The following is a 25,202-nucleotide window of genomic DNA, read 5'->3' as shown; positions in this document are numbered from 1 at the left end:
CTCCAGCCAACTCAAATCGGGCAGAACACTCTGCTAGTGATTTGTCAGAGGGAGGGAAATGAGTATTTTTCATATAAAGAACTCTTAGCAAGCCATAAACACTGTAGAGCGAGGAGAAGAAAATATTTTTAATTATGATAGGGCTTCAATTATACAACTCCTAGCTATATGTTATATATTCGATCGTATTTGGGAAGTTGCAAACAGTTGCAAACACTTTGAGGTATTTTCATAATTTAGCAGCATTTCTCATGCCTCTGCTTGAAAAGATTAAAACATCAAAAATAATTTGACTAGCTGTAGGCTGTGTAGATGGTATCTATAGACACCTTCCATGAACGAGAGGCAGACAGGTGTTAAAAGAGCATGAAAACACTGATGCTGAAGCCTCATCAATAGTATGGTGCTATTAAATCATTTGCTGTTCAGATGTAATTTTTATCACTCTTAGAAAATCTGTATGTACTTCTGGTTCTACTTTGGCCACTGTCACTCAGACAGGAATGTACCATCCTTTGTGATTAGCACTATGATTTTGAGACTCCTGGGTACTTGAGATACTGAGACTTCCTAAACACCATTTATCTAATGTCCTCATTTCTATAAAGTTACACAGTTTGGGCAGCTGTGCAGTTTGACCTTACAGGAATGACTTTCAGATTAAACTGAATTAGAAGAACATTCCAGCTGTAATTGTTATCTTTTTCTACTGACCTTTGTATTGACTGCTTCCTTCCTCCATTATTGAAAGGAAATTACTGGGAGCCATTTTCCAGCCCTCATCCTCTTCCTAGACTCGAGGGGGGTAAAAAGAAAAAATCAGAATATTAATATGTAGGAACTTAAAAATGAAAATTATGACTTTTTCACACTAATTGTTGCAATTTGAGGAATAAGACACCATTTTATCACACTGTGATGAAATTTTTCATCAACTACAGTTTTCCTAGCAGGCTATAAAGAAAGTTTATCCTCTTCAAAAAAAAAAAAAAAAAAAGAGGAGGGTAGAGTGTCAGTTCATCGACTGACCTATTGAGGTCACAAGAATTATATTTAGGCTGGTTGGAATCTGTAATATAGGTAGCATACTTGCAAAACATGTAAATTAAATTACCTTGCTATTTTTTCAGTTATTCTTGGGTTGCACCCTCCGTGCACCAAAGGAATTCCCAACCTGTGGGTAATTCCAAGCTGTTGAAAACTCATTTTAATCTGTTATTAGAAAAATAATGAACTTGGTGTATTTTGCAAAACAAAATATTTTGTTTCCACTTCATCAAAACATATTGATGTTTTTCTATCTGAACTAAATGACATTGACATGTTCATGAAATAGTTTAATTTCTTTGAACCAGTATTTCTAATGGAAAATCTCATCAGAAAGATATAAAACATTCTTCACATTGTGTGAGTCATAAGTCCTCAAAATGTTAGTAAGGTAACAGTTACGTGGGAAGTTAGAAATCTGAGGAGGGGATGGTGTGGATTTACCCAAGACAACAGAAGTTGTATCTGGCTTTGCTAATCAATGACTAGTCTGTAAGGTGCTGGTTATCAGAAAGTTATAAGACGCAGTTCCTGAAATAACTGGAACCAAAACAAAATCCCTACAAGTGCCTCCTTAACTAGATGCCGTTACGTACCTGCTTATCAGATACAGCTGCAGACAGGTCACATGAATTATTAAATGTTTTTAATTAAATTATTATAGCAATTAAAGTTTAGGCCCAGGAGGACATGCAGAACCTAAATACATTTACCACTTCTATGCCATGGTCTATAGGTATACTTGAAAAAGATTCAGGAGTTCCTAAATTAAACATTAAGAATCATTTGGGTTAACTATAGCCAAGTGCTTGAGGATTTGACTCTTGGAATCTAAATTCTCGCTTGTGCACGTATTCAGTTTTGGCAGGGTGTGGCACTTTGAGATTCATCCTTGGCACTTTGACATTTTTAGAAAACGCTTAAAATATGCTCTTCTAAGAGCATACTTGTAATTGCTAACTATGAAAAGCCTAAAAATGGGATTGTTATTCATTTTTAGCCACTCAATAGCATAGGATGCATGTTAACATTTATTGTTAAAAATAAACCAATAGATCATTTTAATTACTAGCTTCAATGATTTCTGTAAACTGACATAGCAATATTTACGTCAGTGTCATTGACTTTAATCAAAACCGTTGTGTGTCCAAAGGACAGTTGCAGAATGCTGTTCTGTATTCCCTCTTGCACGTATTAAGAGAACAAGGGTCAACGTAATGTATAAAACTTCTTTTCCTTTGAAGTCAGTTGATGTATTTTTCTGTGTTCAGTGGATTGATTCCATGCTTATTCTGTGCTGTGTACTAAAGTACCCTGAACCAGCAATATACACTTCAACTTAGGCACAAATATGAAGATAATAGTTTTAACGTTTTTGAAGCTTTCTGAATTCTAGCCCATGCTAGATGGCTTTATGACTTTACATTCTCATTCAACAGCAAGGAACATTGTGAATTGACTGTTCTGCACTTTTGTTATGGAGATTTTACTAATGGATTTCAACGAGGACAAAATGCACCTCAGTGTTTTATATTTCTGGATGAAATCTGTGAATTGCACAGCCATACTCAAGTTCTGTGAGCAAGACCAGTTGCAGAATGTTACTGGTTGAAGCAGCCCAAACCGGTCTAATGTGTTCTGCTCTTGGAAAGAGGAATCAGATGGTGCTGATGTTTTTTTTTTTTCCTTAAGTGCCCAATGGGAAATCAGATCAACACCTTACAGAGAAGAAAATGAAGTTACTTTGATATCAAATACGTCTTTTTAAAGATTGCTATCAGGCTTCAGAAATATTTAAATTTCCTTCTGGGATCAAACTTTTGTTTTCTTAAAGAAGTGAAGTTATGAGCAAGGGTTTTCTTTGACTGCACTGCTATGACTTATCACCTACACTTATTTTAATAAGAGTCCTGCTGTTAGAACTTTTCCATACACTTTTCAACTGGTCTTAGATGCTATTTTCCCTGTCAGTATTATAACCTTGGAGAGAATGTTCCCTTTGTTCTTTCTCAATGAACCATAGAGAACCTGATATAATGGCTCAGAATTTTACTTGACAGGACTTGTGATGGCTGAAGAGATGAGAACGACATCAGGTTATAAAGCCCCAGAGCTCTATATTGTTATTTCACCCTGTTTCAAAAGAACCTTGCAGAGGCTGCGACAGGATAAGGATTCATTTCTGGTGTAGTCTTGGTTCTTATCTTATGGAAGATGAAAAACACAAGGAATCAAATTTATTGTTAGTCATATTTTTAAGCAGATGGGTTAGTTGACATCCAGTTTCAGAAGCTCAGATTGGAGATCGGGCTTGGCATTTTTAGCATGTCTAAGCATTAATGCCTCACTTTAACTTGGACTGAAGTGTCTGGAACAGCCTTCTCTGCTGCCTTTGCATGACTAGGTGCATCACAGCTTCGTTTTGGGCTGGCCGAGTTGGGAAGGACAAATGACAAGGACAAAGCCATATAGAAAGATGCTAGAGGACACCCTTGTGAATGCTTCCAAGCAGAGCTGGACAGTTTGAGATGCTACACGGTCCTGTAGCTGTGAATGATGCTCTTTTATGTCTGTAATGGCAAAAGCTTTTCTAAGCAATGGCTTTCATTATGTGTACTTTTATTTGATCTTTCCCCCAGAGCACTGCAATGGCCATACTGATTAAAGGGGTCACAGGAGGAAGTGGTCCTGCACAGCTGAACTTGGCACTTATAAAACTCCCTAGAAATCTATGGACAACCTGGTATCAGTATTAGGCTTAGGTCTGCAGGGATTATGCTTCACTTTCTGCCCTCCTGCTCTTCTGGGCTCAGCTCTGCCAGCTAAGATACAACGAGGTGGTGCCAGCAGTCCGCTTCCCACTCCTTGGAGCCTGGTGCCTTTACTAATGCTGTCACCCTGTGATCTGATGTCTGAAGATGTGTGTGACTAATATCTGGAGTTTCAAGTCATCCACATACTCTGCACAAGATGGGCCTCAGGCTCAGAGCTTGGAAAATGCTTTTATACATGCTTTTCCTTCAGCCTGCTATACATCTTCATTTATAAAGAAAAAAACCCAAAACCCCATAACCCAGATTCTTGGGTCTTGTATGACCCAAACAGCATCTTTCCAAGCTGAAAACACCCTCAGCTGTGGGTTAACACTTTATCTTCATCCAAATTAGACAGACTGATGCTTCCTAAGTTCATGTAACTTAGTTTCCTGGCTAGCTGTTACAAGAGCTTTGGCCAAAGTGATGATTGTTGCCTGAGAAAAGCATGTTTTTGGTTTGTTCCAGGGTTAACACTTAAAATCAGAAATTGTGTAAAATTTGCAGTGAGGAGTAAGCTTTGTGCTAGAGTATTGACCTTTTCTCTTCCACATACTCAGATTAATGACTCTTATTAAAAAACAAACAAAAACATTATTTCAGGTTTGTTTATACTGTAAAGTAAATGATAATTAAAAGTTGCTGCTTCAGCAAAACTATACAACTTTTGTTGCAAAGCTTGGTTTTGAATATGCCCTCTGGTCACTGCACTGTTGTCTGGTCACTGTGCTGTTGCAGAGATGCTTTTCTCTGTAAAGCTGCTCCTGAAATAATTTGGGAGAACACCTTCAGGGAAACCACAACCTTAGTGTAACAAAGATTTCAGGGAATATATCGCACATTAAGTGGTGTCTGCTGTGACATGAAGCAGAAAAGAGTTCATATCCTAAGAATGCGAACTGAAAATGCATGACTGTTATTTACACGCTTACAAAATACTGGCTTGCAGTACAAAACACTGCCAGCCATTAGTGAACTGTATGTAAAATAAGTTTTGAAATCCAAGCAAGATAAGAAGTGGGTATCTGATGGAAACTGAGGTTCTTGTTTCCTGGTTCTTGTGTGAAGTTACTAACTTCTCCCTACTCCACATTAAGAGTGTAAATGCCTGGTGAACAAAATGGTGGCCAGTTTTCCACCCGTACAAAAGGCAGCAGTGCTTTGAAAAGTGTGTGCGTGCTGTCTTGGTGACAAGGTCAATGCCATAAAGTGTATTTTCCCCCTCTCATCTCTTTCTGGCATTCTGTCCACCTACATCAGTTCTTTCCACTGAGCTGAGTCATGGCCATGCAAATTCCTTTCCTAAAAAATGAAAAGTGAAATTCAGTTCCCTGGGAGCATCAAGGTGACTGAAAGTCCATGGGACTGGCCTTAACCAGTTCCTATATCTTCTGAGCCTAGGCCTTGGTGGCAATACAAATTAATATTCTCCGCTCACACATAGTTGAGTAGGCTGGACTTCAGCTCTGTTTTCACAAACTGCTAACTGATTTTACTGCAGGAAGCCTTACCTTTTTTCCAGTTTTCTGTGTTTTTCCTTTTGTTTTTTCCTTTCCTTTCTCTTTTTCTTTTTCTTCCTTTTGGGTTTTTTTCTGCGGAGCCATCTCCTTTTTGGCCGCCAGTTCTGCGGCAACCTGAAAGAGATGAAAGAAACATGAATAGCTGGACAGAATTTTCACATGCAAGGTGTTAGATGTGTCCTGCAAGATTTAGGAACTAGTATGCATTTCTCCTGCCTTGGTTTCAGCTTTCCACTACTGGGGAAATTCAATATCCAATATGTTGCTTGGTATAGTCTTCTATGGCTAGGTTCTGACTAGACCTTTCCCCTCCGCTTGTCATTCAGATGGTGATGGGCAACTCCAGCAACTCCAAATACTCACCCTGCACCATGAGGGGTACAGGAACAGAACTTACATGTCACTGCAGCATCTGCAACCATTTTAGAGGTGAGAAGGGAGTGGGGAAAAAAAAAACAACTCTGAATTGAACATACAAGTCTACAAATCTAGATTTCAGAAGATGCTTGGCATGGTGTGGAGAATTTCAGAGCAGCTAATCCATGACAGAGTGACCCCTTTCACTTATGCTGACAGCACTCCTACCTGCAAACGTTGATGGTACTGACTCTTAGCATGTATTTGAGAAAGTGATTTCCATGTCCCGAACCACTGTGGCTTTTATCGAGTAAGACCAATTCCTGAAACCACCCAGAAGCACAATATCCTAATGATATACAACTTTGAGCTCCCTCTGGACTTGCATTTGGATTATGAATGTGTCTTAGCATTTTTAAGGCAGATTGATATTATACAGATAGATTCTGAGAGACTGCCTTGAGGCATGTCTAATTTCAATATTTGGCTAAAGACTGAAATTGTTGCAGTGGATGAGAGACTGGATAGAGATATTGTGATGAACTCTGACAGATGTACACTGATAGCCCAGCGTTTTTATCCCTGCAAGGTAGCAGTAGCTGATAACTGGATAGAGCTACTTCAGCTTAGTTCCTGTCCATTTATACATTACTATCTGAAAAGGCAGACAGGGAGATTTGCTTTTTCTATCATTTTTCTTGTTCCCAGACACCTTTCATTGTGTTCTCTTGTCCCAGAGATGAACTGTAAGATCATCCACTGGTGAGTGTAAAACAATCTGTGGACACTGAAGCTTATTAATGAACCATTAATACTGGCAGTACTGTGGAAGTGTAGAAAACTGATTTCCAAGTTTAAGACAAGTGTTTCCTGTAACAGTAAAAATACTTGTTTTCTAAAAAATGCCTTTTAATGAATTAAAGATTGGGCAGTGGAAGCGAGGGGCGACAAGGGCTATATTTTGCAGTCAGTGAAATTTCATTACTGGATTTCCCCAAGCATTTCAGTACCTTACATTTAATTAAATATGGTAATTTAAACCCCAAGCACCGTTCAGTCATATCTTGCGGTGATAAGCAGTGAAGCATTTCATTCTCTTGGATAGATTAATAGATTGACTAGAGTTCAAAATAGGTTTTTAGTGTCCCAGCAGGCCTCTTGTATCCAAAACCAACAGAGCTACTCAGACTGTATCCTTTACTGTAGCACTAATACCCGGCCAGATATCCAACCTTGTCACCTCCACCTCCAACCTCTGCTCTGCCTGCCTGCTAACGAGTAGCTGTAACCACTTCCAGCATCCAAGGGGTGGGTTTATCCAGCAGGAGTCTTGTAAGCACGCATGTGATTAACAAAAGGTTTTAATTTTAGGCAGTGCTTCCATGTTCTGCTGGCAAAGTATATGCAGACTTTGATTGGAACAGTTTCTTTTTCATGTTTTTATACAGATGAATAAAAAGATGCTGAAAGGGGTTAGTTTCTGTTCTTATGAACAAAATATACAATGGGATGGAATCGTTGAACTGCCCTTCTCCTTCTGTCTTGCCTTCATCAGCTTTGTAGGGTGGAAAAACAAAGCTTGTGTTTACCATTTTCAGAGCTGCTTGTGTGGGGTATGAGCAATGGTGTGAAGCCTTCTACTAACTGCTTAAGTAGGTAACAGCAAATGGTGCCTGCAGTCAGTGCTGGGTGAAACGTATGGGAACACAAGAAGTCAAGTCCAGAACCATGCCCAGTGACTGAAGGCAAAGGTTGCATACATGTAGGGCCTCTGTCCTAGGTGGTGGCATGGCCAGCATGTAAAGCCTGACTTTTCTGAAGTGTGCCTCTGTTTCCCAAAAGAGAATGATAGAGCAAATAGGATTTTTCCTTGTCTGCATCAGATACACCTTCTCCCCTATGTTCCTTCGGTACAGCTTCTCCAGCTCTGCTTGCACTTCTGCTCTAAGCAGCTTCGTAATTGCAGAGGACTGGGAGGTGGGGTGAAGCTGGCTGTGTACCTAACCTTACATGGCTTGTATTCTTCTATACAGAACAATTTCCCCTCCAGCTACAAGAAGAGGACTGAAGAATCTGACAAAAGAACAGGAAAGAAAGGAAAGGACAAGCAAAGGTTAGTTTGAGAAACTAAGCAATTCACCTGCATTATAATACATTTTTTCCCCTGAAGAAAACTTCATAGTGGAAATAAAAGCAGATGTCTTCCTAAATTATTTCAGCCTGCCCTTTTCTTTGCGAGGTTGTTTCTTTTTGAAATGATGCTGAAAGCACTTTGAAAACTCTTAATGTTGGGGAAGGGAATGCACATCGGTGAGAGTGGATGAATTTTAGTCTCAATTTTTACTAGTCTTGCTGTAGGAGCCCTGTAGACCTAGTGATGACTTTTATCCAGTAACTTTTTATTTCAAGGCTGAAAAGACATTTTCCTCTAAACTGATCTTCCACAAAAGCCAAATTGACTTTCCTTTTTATACATCAGTTTAAGTGTTTCCAAACTTTTTCAGTGCAAATCCCCTTTTTTGGGAAAGACAGGGGCGACGAAACTGAGGGCAGCCAATGAATGGAAATGCCTGATGTCAGTGTATGAGCCAAGTATCCGAAAACCACTGGCTGCCAGTAGGACTCACTTGTGTTCTGTGTTCCTCAGTCACAGAAAGCTTGGTGTTGGCTCAGGCAAGCAGACACTTGAAGTAAATGTTCCTCCTCAAGAATAATCCCTTCCCTCATTCCTTGAAAGAAGACCTCGTTTGAACCTTTTGCCTTTATTAGTGTTGTGGGCATAAAAGAAAAAAGCAGTGATAGAGTGAGTTTGGGAATTTTAGGTCGCCAACTGCGGTGGGTGAGACAGCCTCAGAGCCTTGAAATTCTGGCTCTAAAACCATTTTGAACAGAAACAATGTGCTCATAGCCTACTGTCTCTGGAGAGAATTTGCTCTCTTTGAGAATTAGCTCTTCAGGAAGAAGCTATTTTGATGTCTAAGGCAAAAATGTTTCTTCTCCAAGGAAACAAGACTGAGATGGGAAGAAATGTCATCCCCCTGTCCCAGAGTAGCATCCCAAACACCACGCATTTACATCACTTGTGCATAACATACAGTATGCTGTAAATGTTCTCTACCTGCCACCTTCCCTCCAGCTTCAGGACACTTAATTAAAACAACTTCTACGAGCTGATTATTTCTATAAGGTGGTATTTTTTAGAGGTGGTATTTTTTAGCTTTGGGTGTGCACCTGCAAGTAAAGCTTAAGCTTTAAAAAAAAAAATCCCAGGATTCTTGCAGGAATGAATTCAAAATGATGGGGAAGATTTTATAGTTATAGGGGATCTTGCAAAACCTTACAGTTGGATTTAATAGACTGTCTTGCATTTCAGTCCAGGATTGACACATGCTCTCCTCTTTTTGCATCTGGCAGATGTTGCCCAAATGTAGCTTGACTCACCAGTTAAAAACTTGCTTGCTCTTTTGATCATTTTCTGGCAAACACTTCAAAATGTTAGTCTCCATTGAGCGTGTTTATGAAAAATCTGTTACCGTTGCTTGCTGTATTTTTTTTTTTTTTTTCAGGGAAGGTGGGTGGTAGAGATGAAAAAAGGGGTTGTTGATACTGCCTGGCTTTTAGGCACACGACCTAGCCTGCTGACTTCAGCCAACAGAGAAATAATCATGCTCAGGGGGCAGTGGAGAGCTGCTGAACCAGGAGCCAACCTGCCCAGTGGCTTTGTTGCAGTGCATCAATGTCTGGAGGTGAATACGTCTGCCTGTTGTGTAGCCTAACAGAGCCTAAGTACCTTTTTCTCCCTTCTGCGTGGTTAACTTTAATAGTGATGGTATAAGACTTGGAGGTGCCCAGCCTCAGCTGATGGCACTGTTTAGCACTTGTGAAAATCCAGCCTGATAATTTCTAAAAGGACCATCCAAAATAGCGTGGAACACAGGAGAAAATGGTAAGTGTAATTGTAGGCATCTATTCCGACTGCTGAAAAACTCACAGTTGGTGTATTTGCTGTCAAGATAAAAGTGTATTTGCAGAAGGCTGGATACTACAACGTGCAGCTCCACAGAGCCTCTTAAAGCCACCTCTGGCACTCTAAGGCTGTTTGATATACTCATTTGGAAGAAGATAATGCATTTAGGTGTGTGTATATGAACATGGTGGTACTTGATTGCATAATATCACTTTACTGTCTCAACCTGGGAAATAGGTTTATTAATTATTAACTACTGGGATCCCTTGCACTGACATTCACAATCAAACTGATTACTGGGATTCAAGAGGACTTTTAGCTGCCGGTAATAATGAATGCTAATTAGTGGTATAGTGTTGCACGGAGTGCCAAATGAGGATTAGGAGCTTGTATCTGTAACAGCAGTTAACGCATACTCTTTCTTGCCCCTTTTCTGTGCTCCTGGATCAAATACTGAGATTATGTTAATGTGGAAATGACTTTGTGCTCCAAACAGCAATTGAATGTATAACCAAAATCTCAGTCTATTTTATTATACGGTGCTTAATAGTGGAAGCGAGGGGGAGTTGGGAGAGGGGGAACGTGACTGCTAAGTGACAACTCTCTTGGCTTACTTTCACGGTGATGAGACTTAATGAACTACAGGAAGAGATAATTTTGTTGGGAGCAGTATAAGGGCAAAGTCAAAAATTGTCATATCTGATGATTATCTCTGGAGCAAAACACAAAAAACCATTAGGGATAGACATCTGGAACAGATGCAGGGAGATTACACCGAGTCTCAGAATCTTAAATTTCTCCTGAAAAGTGCATCAAGCAACAGAGAAATGCTTCTGTTCGGTTGAGACAGTACATATTTTTCTGACTAAATTGCCAAGTCCTTCGCATCTGGATGTCTTGGGCTTACCTTTTTGAAAGATATTTGTAAAATGTCATGAAAGCAGTTTGTGCAGAAGGCTAGCTACATTACAAAGTCAAGTAAGGTCAGAGTTGTCAAAAGATAAAGAAATATAGAATGTATAATAATGCAGCAATGGTTCGTGAAGTGATTAATTTGTATTTTATTTTCCCCAAAGTGTCTTTACCTAAGTCTTATAAAATGCTCACTTTTTAAATGCAGTTCTGTCCTGATTTTTCATGGAGTTTAACTTGAGAGTAACCAACCCATTCACAGAAGGTAATATATACAAGAGGTGAAATCTTTTGTCTCCCCTGAATTCAAGGGCAAAGCTCCCATTAACTTCAATGGGGCCAGGATTTCATTTATTATGTTGCCCAGTAGACCAGAGTGAAACAAACCCAGTTGCCTTTGGGATTTTTAAAATGCAGGCTGACTCAGAAGAACAAAAAATATTTTACTTTTCTGACATTCAGGTAGAAGCATGAACAAACTGAACTTTCTTTTGCCAACTACCTTCTGGATGCCTGTTAAGGGCATGTAAAATACATTCTGCTCTCAGTTGTGCTGGCTAATAAGGGAGGAAAAAATGGCTCCAGGGATCTCTTCGAAATCAGATAACTGCTGGTGAAAATTTGCTGGGAAAATACATGCTTTTTTTTTCTTTTTTCTTGCAGGTATTTTCCTTTATGCAGGGAAACCAGGCAGTAAAATGATCTCTCCAGGTTTTTGGATTCCTTTATTTTTTATGCAAAGAGAAAGCAAATACCCAGGAACCACAGCAAAATAGCTGAAGGTGGAAATTCAAAGCTGGGAGTAAGATAGAGAAAATATATTTCTCCAGTATTTACTAACATACCTAGTTTTGCTCATTACAATTTCTTGTAATTTTTATTTTCTTTCTGAATTGTATTTATCCTTGTTGATAGCACGTCTAATTAGCACTGTGACCCCTGAAGCCTTCTCCAGCAACAAGCCCACACGTGCTGGGTGGCTTCCCTGCTGCTTAGAGCAGCCAACAAAGCCTTCTTGACACTGGCATGTGTTTCTACTTTAGAAGCTGAAAACTTAATGGACTGGTCTCCTTCACTCTGTCTGGGACTGAACAACAGAGCGACTTAGATACTGAGGCTGGCAGGGTTGACCTTAGCTCACTCCAAACTTGGCTAAAAGCAGGAGCGTTCCCTGAGCTCAGTTTTAGTGAGGCACACAGAACTGTTTGTCGCAGTTTTCTTGTGTGTTTCTGTAAGCAAAGTAACTAATGGTTAGAGCACTGTGCTTTATGCTGGTCTGGTCTGTATTTATATCTCCCCAAATCATACCATAGACGCTGCTAGCATGCCCTAGACTTTTCTCTGTGATTCCAAGAAGGACTGAATCCAAAATATTGTTTTGCCATAGTTGTGTGAGATCATGAGTTACAAGCAACTAATGAATAAAACAGTCTGTCTCAATAGAGGAACATTATTTTAAGGACCACAAAGGTCTGTCTTTCGTGGTTTAGTTTTCCTAGCCCACTAGTAGCTTGGTTCACTCATCATGCTTGGTTCACTCAGGGGCTAAATCCTAGCCCTCTGTGCAGGGTTTCCTGTTTGTAAACTCCCTCAACAACCTCATCATCCTGTTAAGATCACTGTGGAGGCTGGAAAAGGCTCCAAGTGCCAACTACTGCCTTCACTTCTTTGACTGGTCTTAATCACCTTCTCTGTGTGAGACCCAGATGATCAGAGGAATTGATTATCAGCTACTTCCATTAGTCAGAGAAGCCAGAAGAGTGTTTTTTCTCAGGAAAAACAATTGAGATCATTACAAGAATACATAAGATAAGCCAAGATGATTCCTTCACTTGAATGTGCCCCTTGTTCAAACTCTCTTGGCAGTAAATCAAGGCCTAGGCTTGCCTGCATATGGAAACTCTTCTCTGCTCAAACTAAACAAATTGCTATGCTGGTACTGAATGTAGATACATTGGAACCAATCTCAGTTGTTTTTTCCTGAACTTGGTAGCTTTGGATGCGTGTTTAAACCAAAGCTTTTTAGATTAAAGTAAAACTTTGATATATACTTCCACTAGTGTCTAGCACCAGTCAAACTACATGGATTTTTGAACATTTGAGCAATTCTTTGTAGCTGAGCCCATTGCTCCCAGCTCCCTCACACATTTAGCTGTGTAATTTGTCTGGCTGAGCACCTTCCACTGTGACTAAGTGGTTAAATATCTTGAAAGGGAACAAATTTTGGTACCTGAGTTTTGTGGTTTACCCTGGAAGAAAAAAGTATTTTCACTAGCAGCAAAATCCCCTTTAATCATAAGGCACCCGAAGAACTAGAGGGCATTGTCATGCAAAATTGCAATTTAAATAAACAGACATGTTTTGTGGAGGTTCCTTCCCCAATCCCGTTAGCCTTTTGCATTAGACGAGTGACAGTACCTGCTCTGGGGTTTTTTGAGAAAAAATAGTCGCTGAACCTCCTGCTTCTTTGGTAGGATAGTCAGGAAACCTGCCTATGATGTGCCTGCACGAGAAACAAAAGATGGAAAAGGAATTAAAATCCATAACTTTTCATGCAGTTGACAAAGATGTCAGGTGGTGGTGAAGCATACTATTCGCTCTCCAAAAACAGAGTGCTGTACTGTCTCCTGTGTCAGTAGCTTTTTGCCCAGCAAATTCATTAAAAGAGCTACAAGCCCATTTCTCTTATGTGGTCTACCAAGCACTGAATGTCCTCATGGAATTTCTTAGGACTGTGCATCACTTCATAGCTGAGACGTTGCTTAAAATGCTTATATTTATAGCTCTGCTCTCTGCTTTCAACACCCAGATTTATTAAAAAAAAAATATTGATTTTTGATCTACACATTCCAGATTGTATTTGTATGTGAGGATCTCCAACCCCCAAAATTTCCAATGCGCTTGCACAACTGGGCAGTGATAAAAGCTGGGGAGGTGACAGTGAGAGGCTTTGTGGTAGGATTTCACAGATGGGTATGGATAACATTGGTGTTTCCAGACCCTTCAGAAAGAGATAAAACATATGAAATTGAAACATATAAATAAAACATATAAATAATTACAGTCCAAAAGCCATTTATAGTGGTGAGAATTTTTCACTTCTTTCATATCTGTAGCTTTTTGGATCATATCAGTAAGAGTTTCTGTTTGGTAACATCAGGACAATTTTGTGTTCCAAAGAAAACTGACACATCAGAAAACTATCTGTGCTGCTGTCAAATCAAATGGTAACATTTCTTCTAAATGCAACGAGATTTCCCTTGAGAAGAAAATAACTTGGGAACATCAACATGATTCATAAAAATTACTTTTTTTTAAAAAAACTGGTACCTTAAGGGACTTTCCTCATCTACAGTTAAGCAGCACTCAGTTTTGAGCTCAGACCCACGTGTATGGTTTGGATCCCTAGCTGGTATTAATGTAATACCAATTAGAAAAGAATGAACAAACATTCATCTGTGTTTGTAATCCCTGACTTGCATGTTCAACAATTACTAGTTCTGTATGCAAACAGATGTAAAACTTTGTTCCTTGCATTCCCAGAAACCAGTCTGCATCAACAAAGGGGTGGCATTGTTAGTGATTTTTTTCGAAAATCTAATAAGAATGGGCTTTTGGCTTCAAAAGACTGCATCATTTAGTTTATTTAATGTTAGATCATGTTTCTTTCTTTCTTTCTTTCTTTCTTTTTTTTTTTTTAAACAGGCAGAAAATAGCTCAGTTTTGTTAAATGCACTTTTATTTTAAATGTTGCTACAAGTCTGGCTTACAGCAACAAAAAAAATCTTAAAATCTGGTCTTAAGGCTGTTGCTATTTTACTAACACCAGCTGGGAGGAAGGAAAGGCAATATGCACTGTGGGTGAAGAACCAGTTTGGAGTCCACCACCCACTGAATGTAGTATCAGTGCCAGCTTTCAGTATTTACTAGTGCTGCATTTGCTATTTGTGCTAGCTCTTAATTTTGAAATTATTTACAACACTTGCAGACAAATATTTACCCTTTGGATACGTATGCTGAGTTTATAGCTGAGTGCTGAACAAATTCTATCACTCTCCAATTTGGAAGCAAGTTGCAATTTGTCCATAACCTGTATTTTCTGTGTGATTTTTCTGCTCACGGTGCAGCAGTTTAGGATGACATAGCTCATGTTTTTGTAGCAGCTACAGCAGGAGCTTACATCGCAAAATAGTTTGAGGTTAAGAGAAGGTAATGCCAATCTTTTGAAACAATTGGAGAAAAAAGTGTCAGCCCTTTACTAACCAGTCAGCTGTTTGGGGACTGGGTCTTTGGTTGAGGGCAATACAGAATAAGTTCCCATGGTCATCAGTGACCTGGGAGCAGACAGCTACTACACATTTCAGGCATGCTAATTCTTCAGGGACATCTGTTTTTTCTTTCTGGGCTTCATCCTTTCCTGTGTACTGTTGCCTAACATATCAATTGCTGCCCAAAAGTCTCAGAGCATCGTTCTTGTCTCACTTTCCTACCAGACTTCTTGTGGACTTTACTCTTTCTCCTGTAGGTTTAAATGCCTACAACTTCAATCTTGTAATGCTTGGAAATGCCCATGCATGACCCCTACAACCAGATTCCTTTCTTTATGAAACCTGCAGAGTTTAACTCAGGGATTCAAAATCTGCCTGTAAAATGTGTATAGAAAAATCAGTAATTGATCTTCCTGGTCAGAAGTTCATTCTAAAGGTAATGAATCACAATTTTCTTTCCCCGTTCACTTTTTGGCAGCAGTTTACTCAAAGCACCACCACGCTGGGTAGTTTCACCTACTTCTCGTAAGATTTTATTTCAGATTCAGCTGGGCCTAAAGCTACATTTTGTATAAGCTCACTTTACAGTTGCTGATAATGGCAAAACATTAGGACAAAATAAGTGGACAACGCGCACTTCGTGAACAGCCAGGGATGTTCCTATATCCTTGTTCCATCAGATGCACTGCATGTTATATGGTGTAAGAAATTCCACCCAGCATATTCCACATCGAAGAGGGAACAGCCCTTGAACTAGGAGGATCTTCCAAACATGTGGAATGACTTTTGAGGTTGCTTTATAGTAATAATTGTTCATGTAATGTTAAACTGCCCTCCCCTCTGGAAACATCCTAGAAACAATGAAGTATTCATGATCAGAGCCAGTTCTAAGGCAATAATACTGAAAGAAAACAGAAACAGATGATGTAGGAACTTGCTCCAAGCCCGAGCCTAGGATGCTGTTTTGTTCTGTGGAGCCAGGAGGGTGCAGTGTAGAGGAGGGCTGTACGTCTGAAATCCTTGGTTCCATCTCTAGCATCAAAGGTACCACCACACTCTGAACCAAAACTTGCAGATGGTGAAGCTGCAGTTTCCCACAGTCAGCAACAAGCCTGAAAATCAACCTGGGGACGAGAGCAGCATTATACATGCACCTGAGTTGTTCGTGTACTCCAAAAACTGAGATGCAGCTACAGTCACTGTAAAACTTTAGCCCATTAGAGATCACTGGGTAAGATTCTCAGGCTGGTATTTGTTATTTAGATTGCTCTTTCAGTTGAGTGAAAAAGAAAAGTCCCTGGCTGTGTTTCCTCCAATCTACCTGATATTTTTGGTGTTCATTAGTACCTTGACACTTCCTTTGCGTGCCAGTCACTATAGAGAGATTACCCACAAAGTTCATAGACCCCGATGCTTTCGCTACATGTTACTGTAAAGAGAATAATATGTAAAAACTATGTAAAAACTAAAAAGTGGTCAGAAAGTCTGGTTGCACATTGAGGGGGAGTGGAGAATGTAGAAAGGTTAGGTACTGGAATGTGTGTGTGTATCTGAGAGGTATCCTACATGTCAGGAGCACCTGGTTCTAAGGCAAGTCAAAACTCAGTGAATCTGTTACTTGCTGTCTCAACGCTTGCAGGAAAATAATCTAATTGTGCTTTTCCAGCATCACATAAAAATGTGCAATTGCCAGAACTGGAAGACACGACTCTTTATTTTCAACATGACTGCTTCAGTGGGAGGGTTGACAATGTGTTAAGGATAACAAGAAAAAGCAGAAGCGAATTCTCTTGTAACCATCAGATTTCATATGAAGGATGCACTTCTAGTAAAACTGTTCAGCCAGCTGAGCAAATGAAATCTGTAAAGAGTATGACTGCTCAGTAGGACTGGAGTTGGTGGCTGCATTGAAGCAAACAACGTGAGACTAAAGGGTAGGGCTGGGAAGAAACTTCCACATTGTGAGACAGAGTTCATGGTAGGCAAAATATCTTTCTTTGGGTCAGAGCCACTGCTTTAATGGAACTAATAATTGTATCTGCTGCAGAGGACATTGCTGAAGGACTGTGGAGAAGGGACCTTTTGAAATCGTGGTATGTGAGAAATCTATTATTTCTCTGGAGAGCCTAGAAATCCTTTCAAAGGGAGCATAGTATGGGTTTGGTAAGCAGCTTTACAGAGAAGGTATCTCATTGGAATAAGTGGGAGCCTTAAATCTAAATCAAAACAGCTCAACTGGACTAATAAGAGGGGATGAACAGAGATGCAGGAGTGAAGAGACAATCTTCCACTCCTAGCTAAGTAAGAAAAGGATCTAATGAGATTCTCGCGTTGTTACTCTAGCTACGTTCTGTTCTCTCTGGTTCACTGTTACTGCTCGCCCCTTTTCCAAACTTATCCTTCATATTATAACTTAGATCTGTCAAAGGTAATTGAAAAAGAATGATCTTTTATGGTCTGCAATGTAAACTTTTGTCTCTGGTCATGTAGCATAGAATTCTGGCACTTTGGGGCTCAAATTTGTTTTAGTGTACAAGCCACATACGAGTCTGGGTTTTAATGAGGTTCGAATGGTTCTTTAATGTCTCCAAATCACCACCAGACTTGGTATGAGTCAGTGTGATTAGCAGCCTACTGCAAGTCTCTGCTTGGCACTGAAGGCTCCGATACCTTAATTCCAACTTGTAAAATAAATTCATTGTCTGAACAATGTCCATGCACTGCGCTCGTCTCATCTGGTGCTTCCTCCTCTTCTTGTTTCAGGAGCATCACCAGAGAACCAGAATTTTTCCTTATGTGTTTTCTCTCTAAGCCACATTGCTCAGGGATGGTTATAGTTAAGGCTAAATATCGCTGATTTATGAGAACATACTGTTGATTTAAACATTTTGCCTGGTAATAGACTCAACAAGTTACTACCTACTCTGCTCTCTGGCAAGATTTTACATGTGTTATTCTTTCTTTTTTGGCTGTCACTTCTCTACCTAATTGCATAAAAGGCCTTGTCACGAAAATAAAAAATTGTTGTTTGGAGAAAAAGGAGTGTTTAACTCTTTTCAGGTTAAGAAAGGATGTGGGCTGTGCACAGAGGAGAAGGCATGACTGATGGCTGTATGTTCTAGGCAGAGGAACACCAGAGTGTTCTGCACAGAAAAGAAAAAAAGACAAAGGGTGGGGAGAGCCTTGTAAAGAAATAAACCCCTCTTTGTTCTGTAATTTTTGCCTGTTCCTGTAATCCAACCTGATATGGGTTCTCTCAAACTACTTAAACAGCAGTGTTATTTTATTTTAGGTGTCTTTGCTCCAGCATTTTCTTTCCTTGTGTGTGCTTTCTTTAGCTCTTTGAAAAATCACTTCAAGATAAATTTAACCTAAACAAATATCAAATTACTCATAAAGCAAGATTGATTTCCACAGGCTACTTGTCATCTTTAATGGGTTTGGACACAGACGTATTACAACCAGACATATTACAACTGATGCTTTACCTATGGTCCTGATCCTCCAAGCATTAGCTTGGATGTGTGGTCGTTATGCATGGATGTAAGTCGGTGGGGAGACTTGCAGGGAGAAGTGCTTGGAGGATTGGAACCTTTATTGTTCTGGCTAAACATTTGGTTTCAAGTTTAAGATCAAGTGTTGAGGCCAACAACGTGCAAGAAGAAACATTCCCATGGATGGAGAAGTGGGTGTGAAAGGTTTTGGGGGAAAGGTGGTATCTCTTATTGCAGTAACTATCACAATTGAAAACAATAGATTGTCTTTTGGGGGTACCCACTGCCTTCCTTAGGTCTGAAATGGCAGAACTGAGCTTCAAAGCCAAGTAAGAGTTGGGAACAGTCATTGCAGGGGACAGGCTTAAGTGTGGAATGTGGTAATCCTCTGTGATAGTTTTATTACACGTAGTATTAGTGGCCAGGAAAGGTAGACCTTTGGCTGACCCAGTACAGTTGTTCTTAAGCTTCTTGAGTTCCCAGCGAACAGTTCCTAAAATGAAATAGTCTCTTCCACTTTGTCATGAAGTTATTTTATCTGTTCAAGAATCCTCCTGGTCTTTTAAGGATAGCAATATGTAGTCAGTGTACTAGGAAAAAGGGGAATCTCTGCTCCCTTTCAGACAGGCCTGGCCAGTCTGAAGTCACACTTTTGGCTATCCTGCTGTAAACCATGCTGGGAAAAGGATGGAAAAGGGATTTTTGACCTATTGGTAACTTCAAAATTCTGACAAAAAATGTTCCTGGTTTAAAATAGTGGTAGGTTTTCTCCTTGAAATTAATCAGAAACATGGGAAGGTGGCGCTACAAGTTACTGCTCTGTTTTTGAATGGAAAAAAAAGGCAATGTGGGCAAGAATAATGCCAACGAGAAACAAAATTTTATCACTTTCAATATTTCAGCTTAAATTAAAAAAAAAAAAGGCAATATTAGCACTCACAATGTTTCAGTGCTGCTGATTTTGCATGTCCCTTCCTGCCCCGCCCCCCAAGATTGCCAAAAATTTCTTGGAGCTCAAATCTGAATTAACTCAGGACAGGAAGTTGGTCACAACCTGACCTAAGTAACTGAACTTGTTTGCAAGATTTAATAACATCTAACCCATACTGAAAGCTTAGATAAACCTACAGAAGTTGAATATTAAATTTCTGCCACCATGGCACAAAAATGGAAATAAAATTAAAGTGATGAGAAAGCAGATTCCTATGAAGATATTCAGTTTTTCTGGCTTGACTCCTGCAACGTAGAATGGTCTTGGGCAGAGCTGCCGGTAAGCCTGGTGTGAGGCTCTCTGCAGTAACACTGAAAGCATCTCCGGGTGGACCCAAGGACACTGGGATCCCATCACCACCCTTGGAGGGAAGAGTTTCTGGGCAAGGAGCAGGGTACATCGTGGTTGTCACACAGCAGCCCAGCCTGCAGCACTTCTGCTGCTGTTGGCCTTGCCAGGCCTATCTGTATCTGCCTTATTAGTGAGTAATTCGTTAAATTGAGTGTACATGCTTGTGTTGGGGTATAACTTGATTATCAGACACATGCCCTATAGAACCAGAAATCCTGTTTTGCTTCTCTGAAACCTACAGGAGAAAGTATTATGGAATCTGTGTTACTGACAGGATACTAAGAACACATAAAGCTAGTCTAAAAGCAAAATAAAAACCTGATCTATCTGATTTAACCTGCACTAATAACCAGAATGACTTCATGTTAGGTCTAGAAATAGAGTATGGTGAATCGTACCTGCTGGAATTACCTGCAGGTACTGACATCCAACACTGCACTCATTATTTGTTTCCTATAACGTTTACACTTTTTTAAGTTACTGTCATTCTATTTTGGACTTTTTAATGACCCGTTATTTACTGGAGCCATGAAGCGGGCTGTCTTCCACACTGGGCTGTCTCATAAAGTGAAGGGCTGCTCACCAGCTTCCACAGACAGACTGTCCTTAGGCTTATTTCCAGCGTAAGCTTCCTGTTGACTGTCTACAGCCTTTCGAAGAATGCAGCTCTGTCAACCAGGCTGTAATGAGGCTGCATTGAGCAATCCTTATGCAGAGGAAGCTCCCCTCAGGGCCTAGCACCACGTCTGGGGGACTTGGCTGCTGGAGTAATGAGTATGCTGGAGCTCAAAAGTCTCATTAAATTCTCATCTGTTTTGATTTTCTTACATCTTTCCTTTCTTTTCAGAGTGAGGTCAAAAATACAGAAGCTGACTCAAAGAAATGCCAGGTCAAATTCCCCTTGCTTTTACCGAATTCCTTACCTTTGGTCAGCTTATCCTGCCTTCCCAGAATGTCAAATCCTGACTCAAATTGGCAATATTTCTTGTGCTTAGTATTAAACTTAAGAGACTGAAACAATTATGGCCAGTTTTAAGCAAGATTACTTTAACTCAGACTAGAAGCTTTGCAAGAATAGCTTTTCTGCAGAGTCAGCCAGAGGGAGTCAACAGTTCTTTATTAACACAATATGAATTCTGTAAAGAGGAAAATAAAGCATGCAATTGCGTAGCAAGGCCAGCCAAGAAAAATAGCTTACCCTCCAACATCACCAAGTCACTTGGGAAGCGGAGTGAAATGGAGTATGCTGAACATTTTCTCTTATCGGATTTGTTTATGAAAAATTTGAGCGATCACTTTTGCTTCTAGAAGTCAAGGTGTCAGAAGCAAAAAAAAAACAAAACACATCTCTTTTGGAGGAGAAAGAAGGTGCAGGCTGGGCATGACTGCTTTGTGTTGTTTTGCCATGGCCCTTCATCGACCTGTTCTTTAACCTGATGGTGTTGCTGTGGTGAGGGTGCCCTGGACAGGTCGCCCATCTGGAAAAGTGCTGCTCACACTTGTGCTGTGTTGGCTCTCTCTGGACTTTGCCGTCCTTGTTCTGTGATGTTTTGGCATGTGCTGTATTTCTTCTGCCACCACCTGACTGCGAAAGGTACTTGAGGTATTTCAAGGGTATTACAGGTATTAACTGATTAAAAACTCTCAAATGCCTGTGCTCTGCCTCAACCTTTTGTTCATATGCTGGATGGAGAGTTGTGTGCGTGCATAATAAATTCAACACACTTGGGGCATGTCAAACTCCCTGCACGCACTGTTCAGCATATGCATCCTTTACGTCTGTCTGGGAAATTTGGGACCGATAGCTTGAAAACGAACAGAGAATCTTTGTGCTTTGATCCGCCCTTATTTAAATACTCAAATACAGCACAGCGTATAAGCATAATAGTTAACCTTGTGTGTCAGTGGTTAAAACAACCCAGCCTACCAGAGGCAAGGTCTAAAACAATGTGATTTGTATCTGGTTTATAACTGCTTGCATAATTATACTGTGGGGTGAAGATGGGTAAATCTGAGGTGATGGTGAAAGCAGCATCAGATGTATTTCAGCAGTTAATTTCCTTCTTGTGAGGAGCTCTAAGTCTGCCTTAATTCTATGGCATCAGTGCAGAAATACAGTTCAGTCTGACATAACTGGCAGCATTTTTCACCTCCCTGTATTAAAATGATCTGCATGTGCATGCTGTCTTATCCAACTACTATATCAGAGCTGTCCTATTCAAGGATCCTTGTGCCTCAGACCTGCTGCACGTCCATGACTTGTCTTTAAGCGTTTGTAGAGGACAATGTGTAATCAGCATCTGTCAGGCATCACATTACTGCTTGGGAGAGTGGCTCGCAACTTCATTTAAGATCAATATCGCAGTGTTGTGCAAATGGCACTGCTTGTAGCTAAGATGACGCTTGCTTCAAAAGCACTTGTGATGGGGAAGAACTTCAGTGGGGAATGAGAAGTTGAAAATGTGGCATGATGTATTCTTAAGTTAAGAAAGCAACCAAATGCCGTGCTCTGAGATTTTCTGCTGCTAACATTCTTGTTCACTTCGAGAGATCCAGTTCTCTGTGGTTTCCATGAGTGTTTAAATGAACTCTTTAATGATAAATCTGAGGCAATTTCATGCATATGAAAGCAGTCACAGTGCATGATTTTCAGTGTTCATCCCAATTGGCTTGAGCAGCCTTATTTGAATAAATCACAATCAGGTATACACAGAACATAAAAAGGGGAAAAACCTGAGACTGATCTTGAAGAATATTGCTGAGAAAATGTATACAAAGTTAGAGATGTTTAAACATGCCTGGTCTTCAAAGGCTCCTGGTCAATACTAACAACCTAACAGTTCAGTACCAACAAAAATCACTTAGAATCTCTGCATTGGCAATTTAAAAGCAGGTGGGAAAAAAAAAAAAAAAAGGAGAAACATTCTAGATGAGCTCAATTAGAAACTAGTCTCAGGCTGGTACTAAGAGCATCCATTTATCAAAGGTGTTAATTGAAAAACTTAGTCACCTTTGCAGTCCAAGAAACACACTGCGATACCTGGAGATGCCAAGCTCATTAACCCTCACCTTTTAGTTATGTGAAAGAAAAATTGGAGTGGTGTGTATGTATACATAGATAGATTTTTGTTTACTTGTTTTCTGCATCTCTCTGGTGTATATTCTGTCATCTCCTGAAATTGGCTGATAATGGGGGCAATCTTAAAGACTGATTAAGAATTGAATTCTTAATTCAATTCTGAGTCCTTTTGCAGGACTCAGGCATTGCCTCTCCAAATGAATTCTTTTGCACATGCTACTCTCAGTGGAATACACTCAAATTTAAACAATTATAAGCACAAAATGGAGCTTTTTTATTATTCTTCATTTATGTTGTGGCCTGATAACATGGTTTTTAAAAGTTTTTTTGGTACACAGGGCAAGTGCTGCAGAGAGTTGCTGGCAATGGGGCAGGAAGGGACAGACAGCTGGCCAGAGGTCTAGGGGCTGTCCTCTGGGAATGTGGAGCTGGACCTGCAGCCCACTCGTGGCAAAAGCAGAGCGCCCAAACATCGGTAACATCCTTCTTCCCAAGTGGTGTAACAGGTAAGGAAATGTGGGAAGCGCAATCTGAGGAGAAAGGCTGAAACTTGAAGGGCAAGCTGCTTATTCACTTGCTAACCCTAGAGGTGTGTATTTTTCTTCTCCTCTCTTTCTTCTTCTATTTTCTTTTTCTTTTTTCTTTTTTTTTTTTTTTTTTAATAGTGGAGATCTAAATGTATTGCTTTATGGGCCTATACAGAGGATCAGTTCTTTGGAATGGCCTTATTGTAGGAAAGCAGAGCTCACGAGGGGAGGAATGTAAAAGTTAGGTTTGGACAGGAATGAAATACAGGCGTATACGTGGGAGAGGCTACAATCAGCTTCTCCCACCTTCACTCCCACCAGTTCCCAGGCCTCCCACAACTGCAAATCTTGCAATACATAAAGAATAAAAGCCCACGTTATACATGATTTCCCAGAAGAGGATGACAGCGAAATGATATGTTGGGCATAGTGTTACCCTCTCTGTGGCAGCCACGAGAGCTGAGCCTGTGATGGGAAGCACATGTATGCAATACGGAAGATGGCAGAGCTCCGGCTCTGGAATTTGCTCCCTTGGAGAAATTGTATTTTGTCTTGGAATACTTTGAGGACTCCTGCAGCTACAGAGACTGCAGGCTTTAACTTACGGCCACACTTTAAACCAATATCTTCAAAATTACTTGCTGGATTAGATGCTTTCCAGAAAAATCGGCAGGAAAGAGCCAGTCTCCCTATGTGATGGGGAGCACAAAACAAGAAAGTAGATTTCCTTTCCAAGCCACCACAGGATTAATGTGTCAGTAAGACAATCTAAGAGGAGAGGGGAGTGTTTGAACAGATTTTAGTTAGGAGTGATGCAGTTTCTTGATATTATATAAATATCTCAGTAAGTACTGAACTCTTTTATGTAAGTACTGAGTACGTCTTTTATGCAAGTATTGGGCTCTTTTATGGTTCTGTGCTCTTTGCCCAAGTGAAACAAGTTTCTATTTGGTGAGGCATCACACTGAATGGGACTATGCTGAAATCATTATTTTTTATGAGCAGAGCCTAACAAGAACCAGCAAGCCCCTTACATGCAGTGTAAAATCTCTCTTCCTCTGCCTAGGATGATAACTCCTAATACTACAACTGCATAAGTCCTGAGGATGCCTGACACAGCAGACAAAACATAGTTTGTGATCCTAATAGCTGGGTGTGTTTAAAGTAAATTACTATAAATAATTAGATTTTCTGTTGCATCTGCACAGGGCTGAAACACGGCATGACTTAAAAGCCCTGGACTCTGACCTAGATAATAAAACCAACCTGATTGATGGAGTCTGACTAATCTCCCCCATGCCGAAATTCTCAGTAAAACTGAAACACATTGATTCTGGAAGGAGTGGATGAGACTCAGGTTTCAGGCAAGTTCTTGTTCCGCTCTCAGAAATACTATCTCAAAACCTTTGTGGTGTTAAGTCAGGATTCAATCCGAGTAGAGAATTTGGATGGACCAGCTTTAATGCTAACTTTGCACTGGGGAGGATTTACCTAGGTGCTTGCCAAACCTTGCAGCACACTGCTCATCTAGCAAATGTGCAGTTTGGTGCTCCAAAGGGAAATATGCAAAGTGCTCAAAGGAGAAAAGATGACTCGCCTCACCTGCCCTTGGCACCTTTACCAGGGTGCAATATTACCCAGGTAATATTGCTGTCACCTGGAGCCTGTACTGGCTATTTCATTATAGAGACCTGGAGGCTGATGAGATAACCTGCTTCTTCCACCCTGCTGCCCACATTTCCCTTTGCTTAACCCTACGAGAATTTGAATTATGCCCCATATTGAAGGGCATAGGTGTGAAACCTAGTGGTATCTTATGGCAGCTGAGCATGAGTCTAATTGTGTATTTTGACATTTGGCGTGAAAAACAGATGAG

At 40.2% G+C, this 25,202-nt stretch overlaps 1 protein-coding gene and 1 long non-coding RNA gene across 6 annotated transcripts in view; one reads left to right on the top strand and one right to left on the bottom strand.

Moving 5' to 3' along the window:
* Nucleotides 1-13,025, top strand: part of LOC308198007 — a 41,558-nt gene extending 28,533 nt beyond the window's left edge. The window contains exons 6-8 of the long non-coding RNA XR_013953528.1: nt 7,771-7,850; nt 9,304-9,483; nt 11,280-13,025. This is a non-coding gene — a long non-coding RNA (uncharacterized lncRNA). The remainder of the gene's footprint in view (nt 1-7,770; nt 7,851-9,303; nt 9,484-11,279) is intronic.
* Nucleotides 1-25,202, bottom strand: part of DRC11 (dynein regulatory complex subunit 11) — a 109,094-nt gene that overhangs the window by 43,903 nt on the left and 39,989 nt on the right. For all 5 annotated transcript variants that reach the window (XR_013953526.1, XR_013953527.1, XM_080599457.1 and 2 more), the window contains exons 7-9: nt 13,035-13,119; nt 5,372-5,494; nt 715-790 (exon numbers count right to left, since the gene is read on the bottom strand). Coding sequence is in view for 3 of the 5 variants with exons in the window: in XM_080599457.1 (XP_080455583.1) it covers nt 715-790; nt 5,372-5,494; nt 13,035-13,119 (284 nt within the window). In the remaining 2 variants the exon portion in view is untranslated. The remainder of the gene's footprint in view (nt 1-714; nt 791-5,371; nt 5,495-13,034; nt 13,120-25,202) is intronic.

The sequence above is a fragment of the Anser brachyrhynchus genome (assembly GCF_964034855.1).
Source record: "Anser brachyrhynchus genome assembly, chromosome: 7".
Lineage (NCBI taxonomy): Eukaryota > Metazoa > Chordata > Aves > Anseriformes > Anatidae > Anser > Anser brachyrhynchus.
The sequence above is the reverse complement of the archived record's forward strand: the minus strand, read 5'-3'. Positions and strand labels throughout refer to the sequence as shown.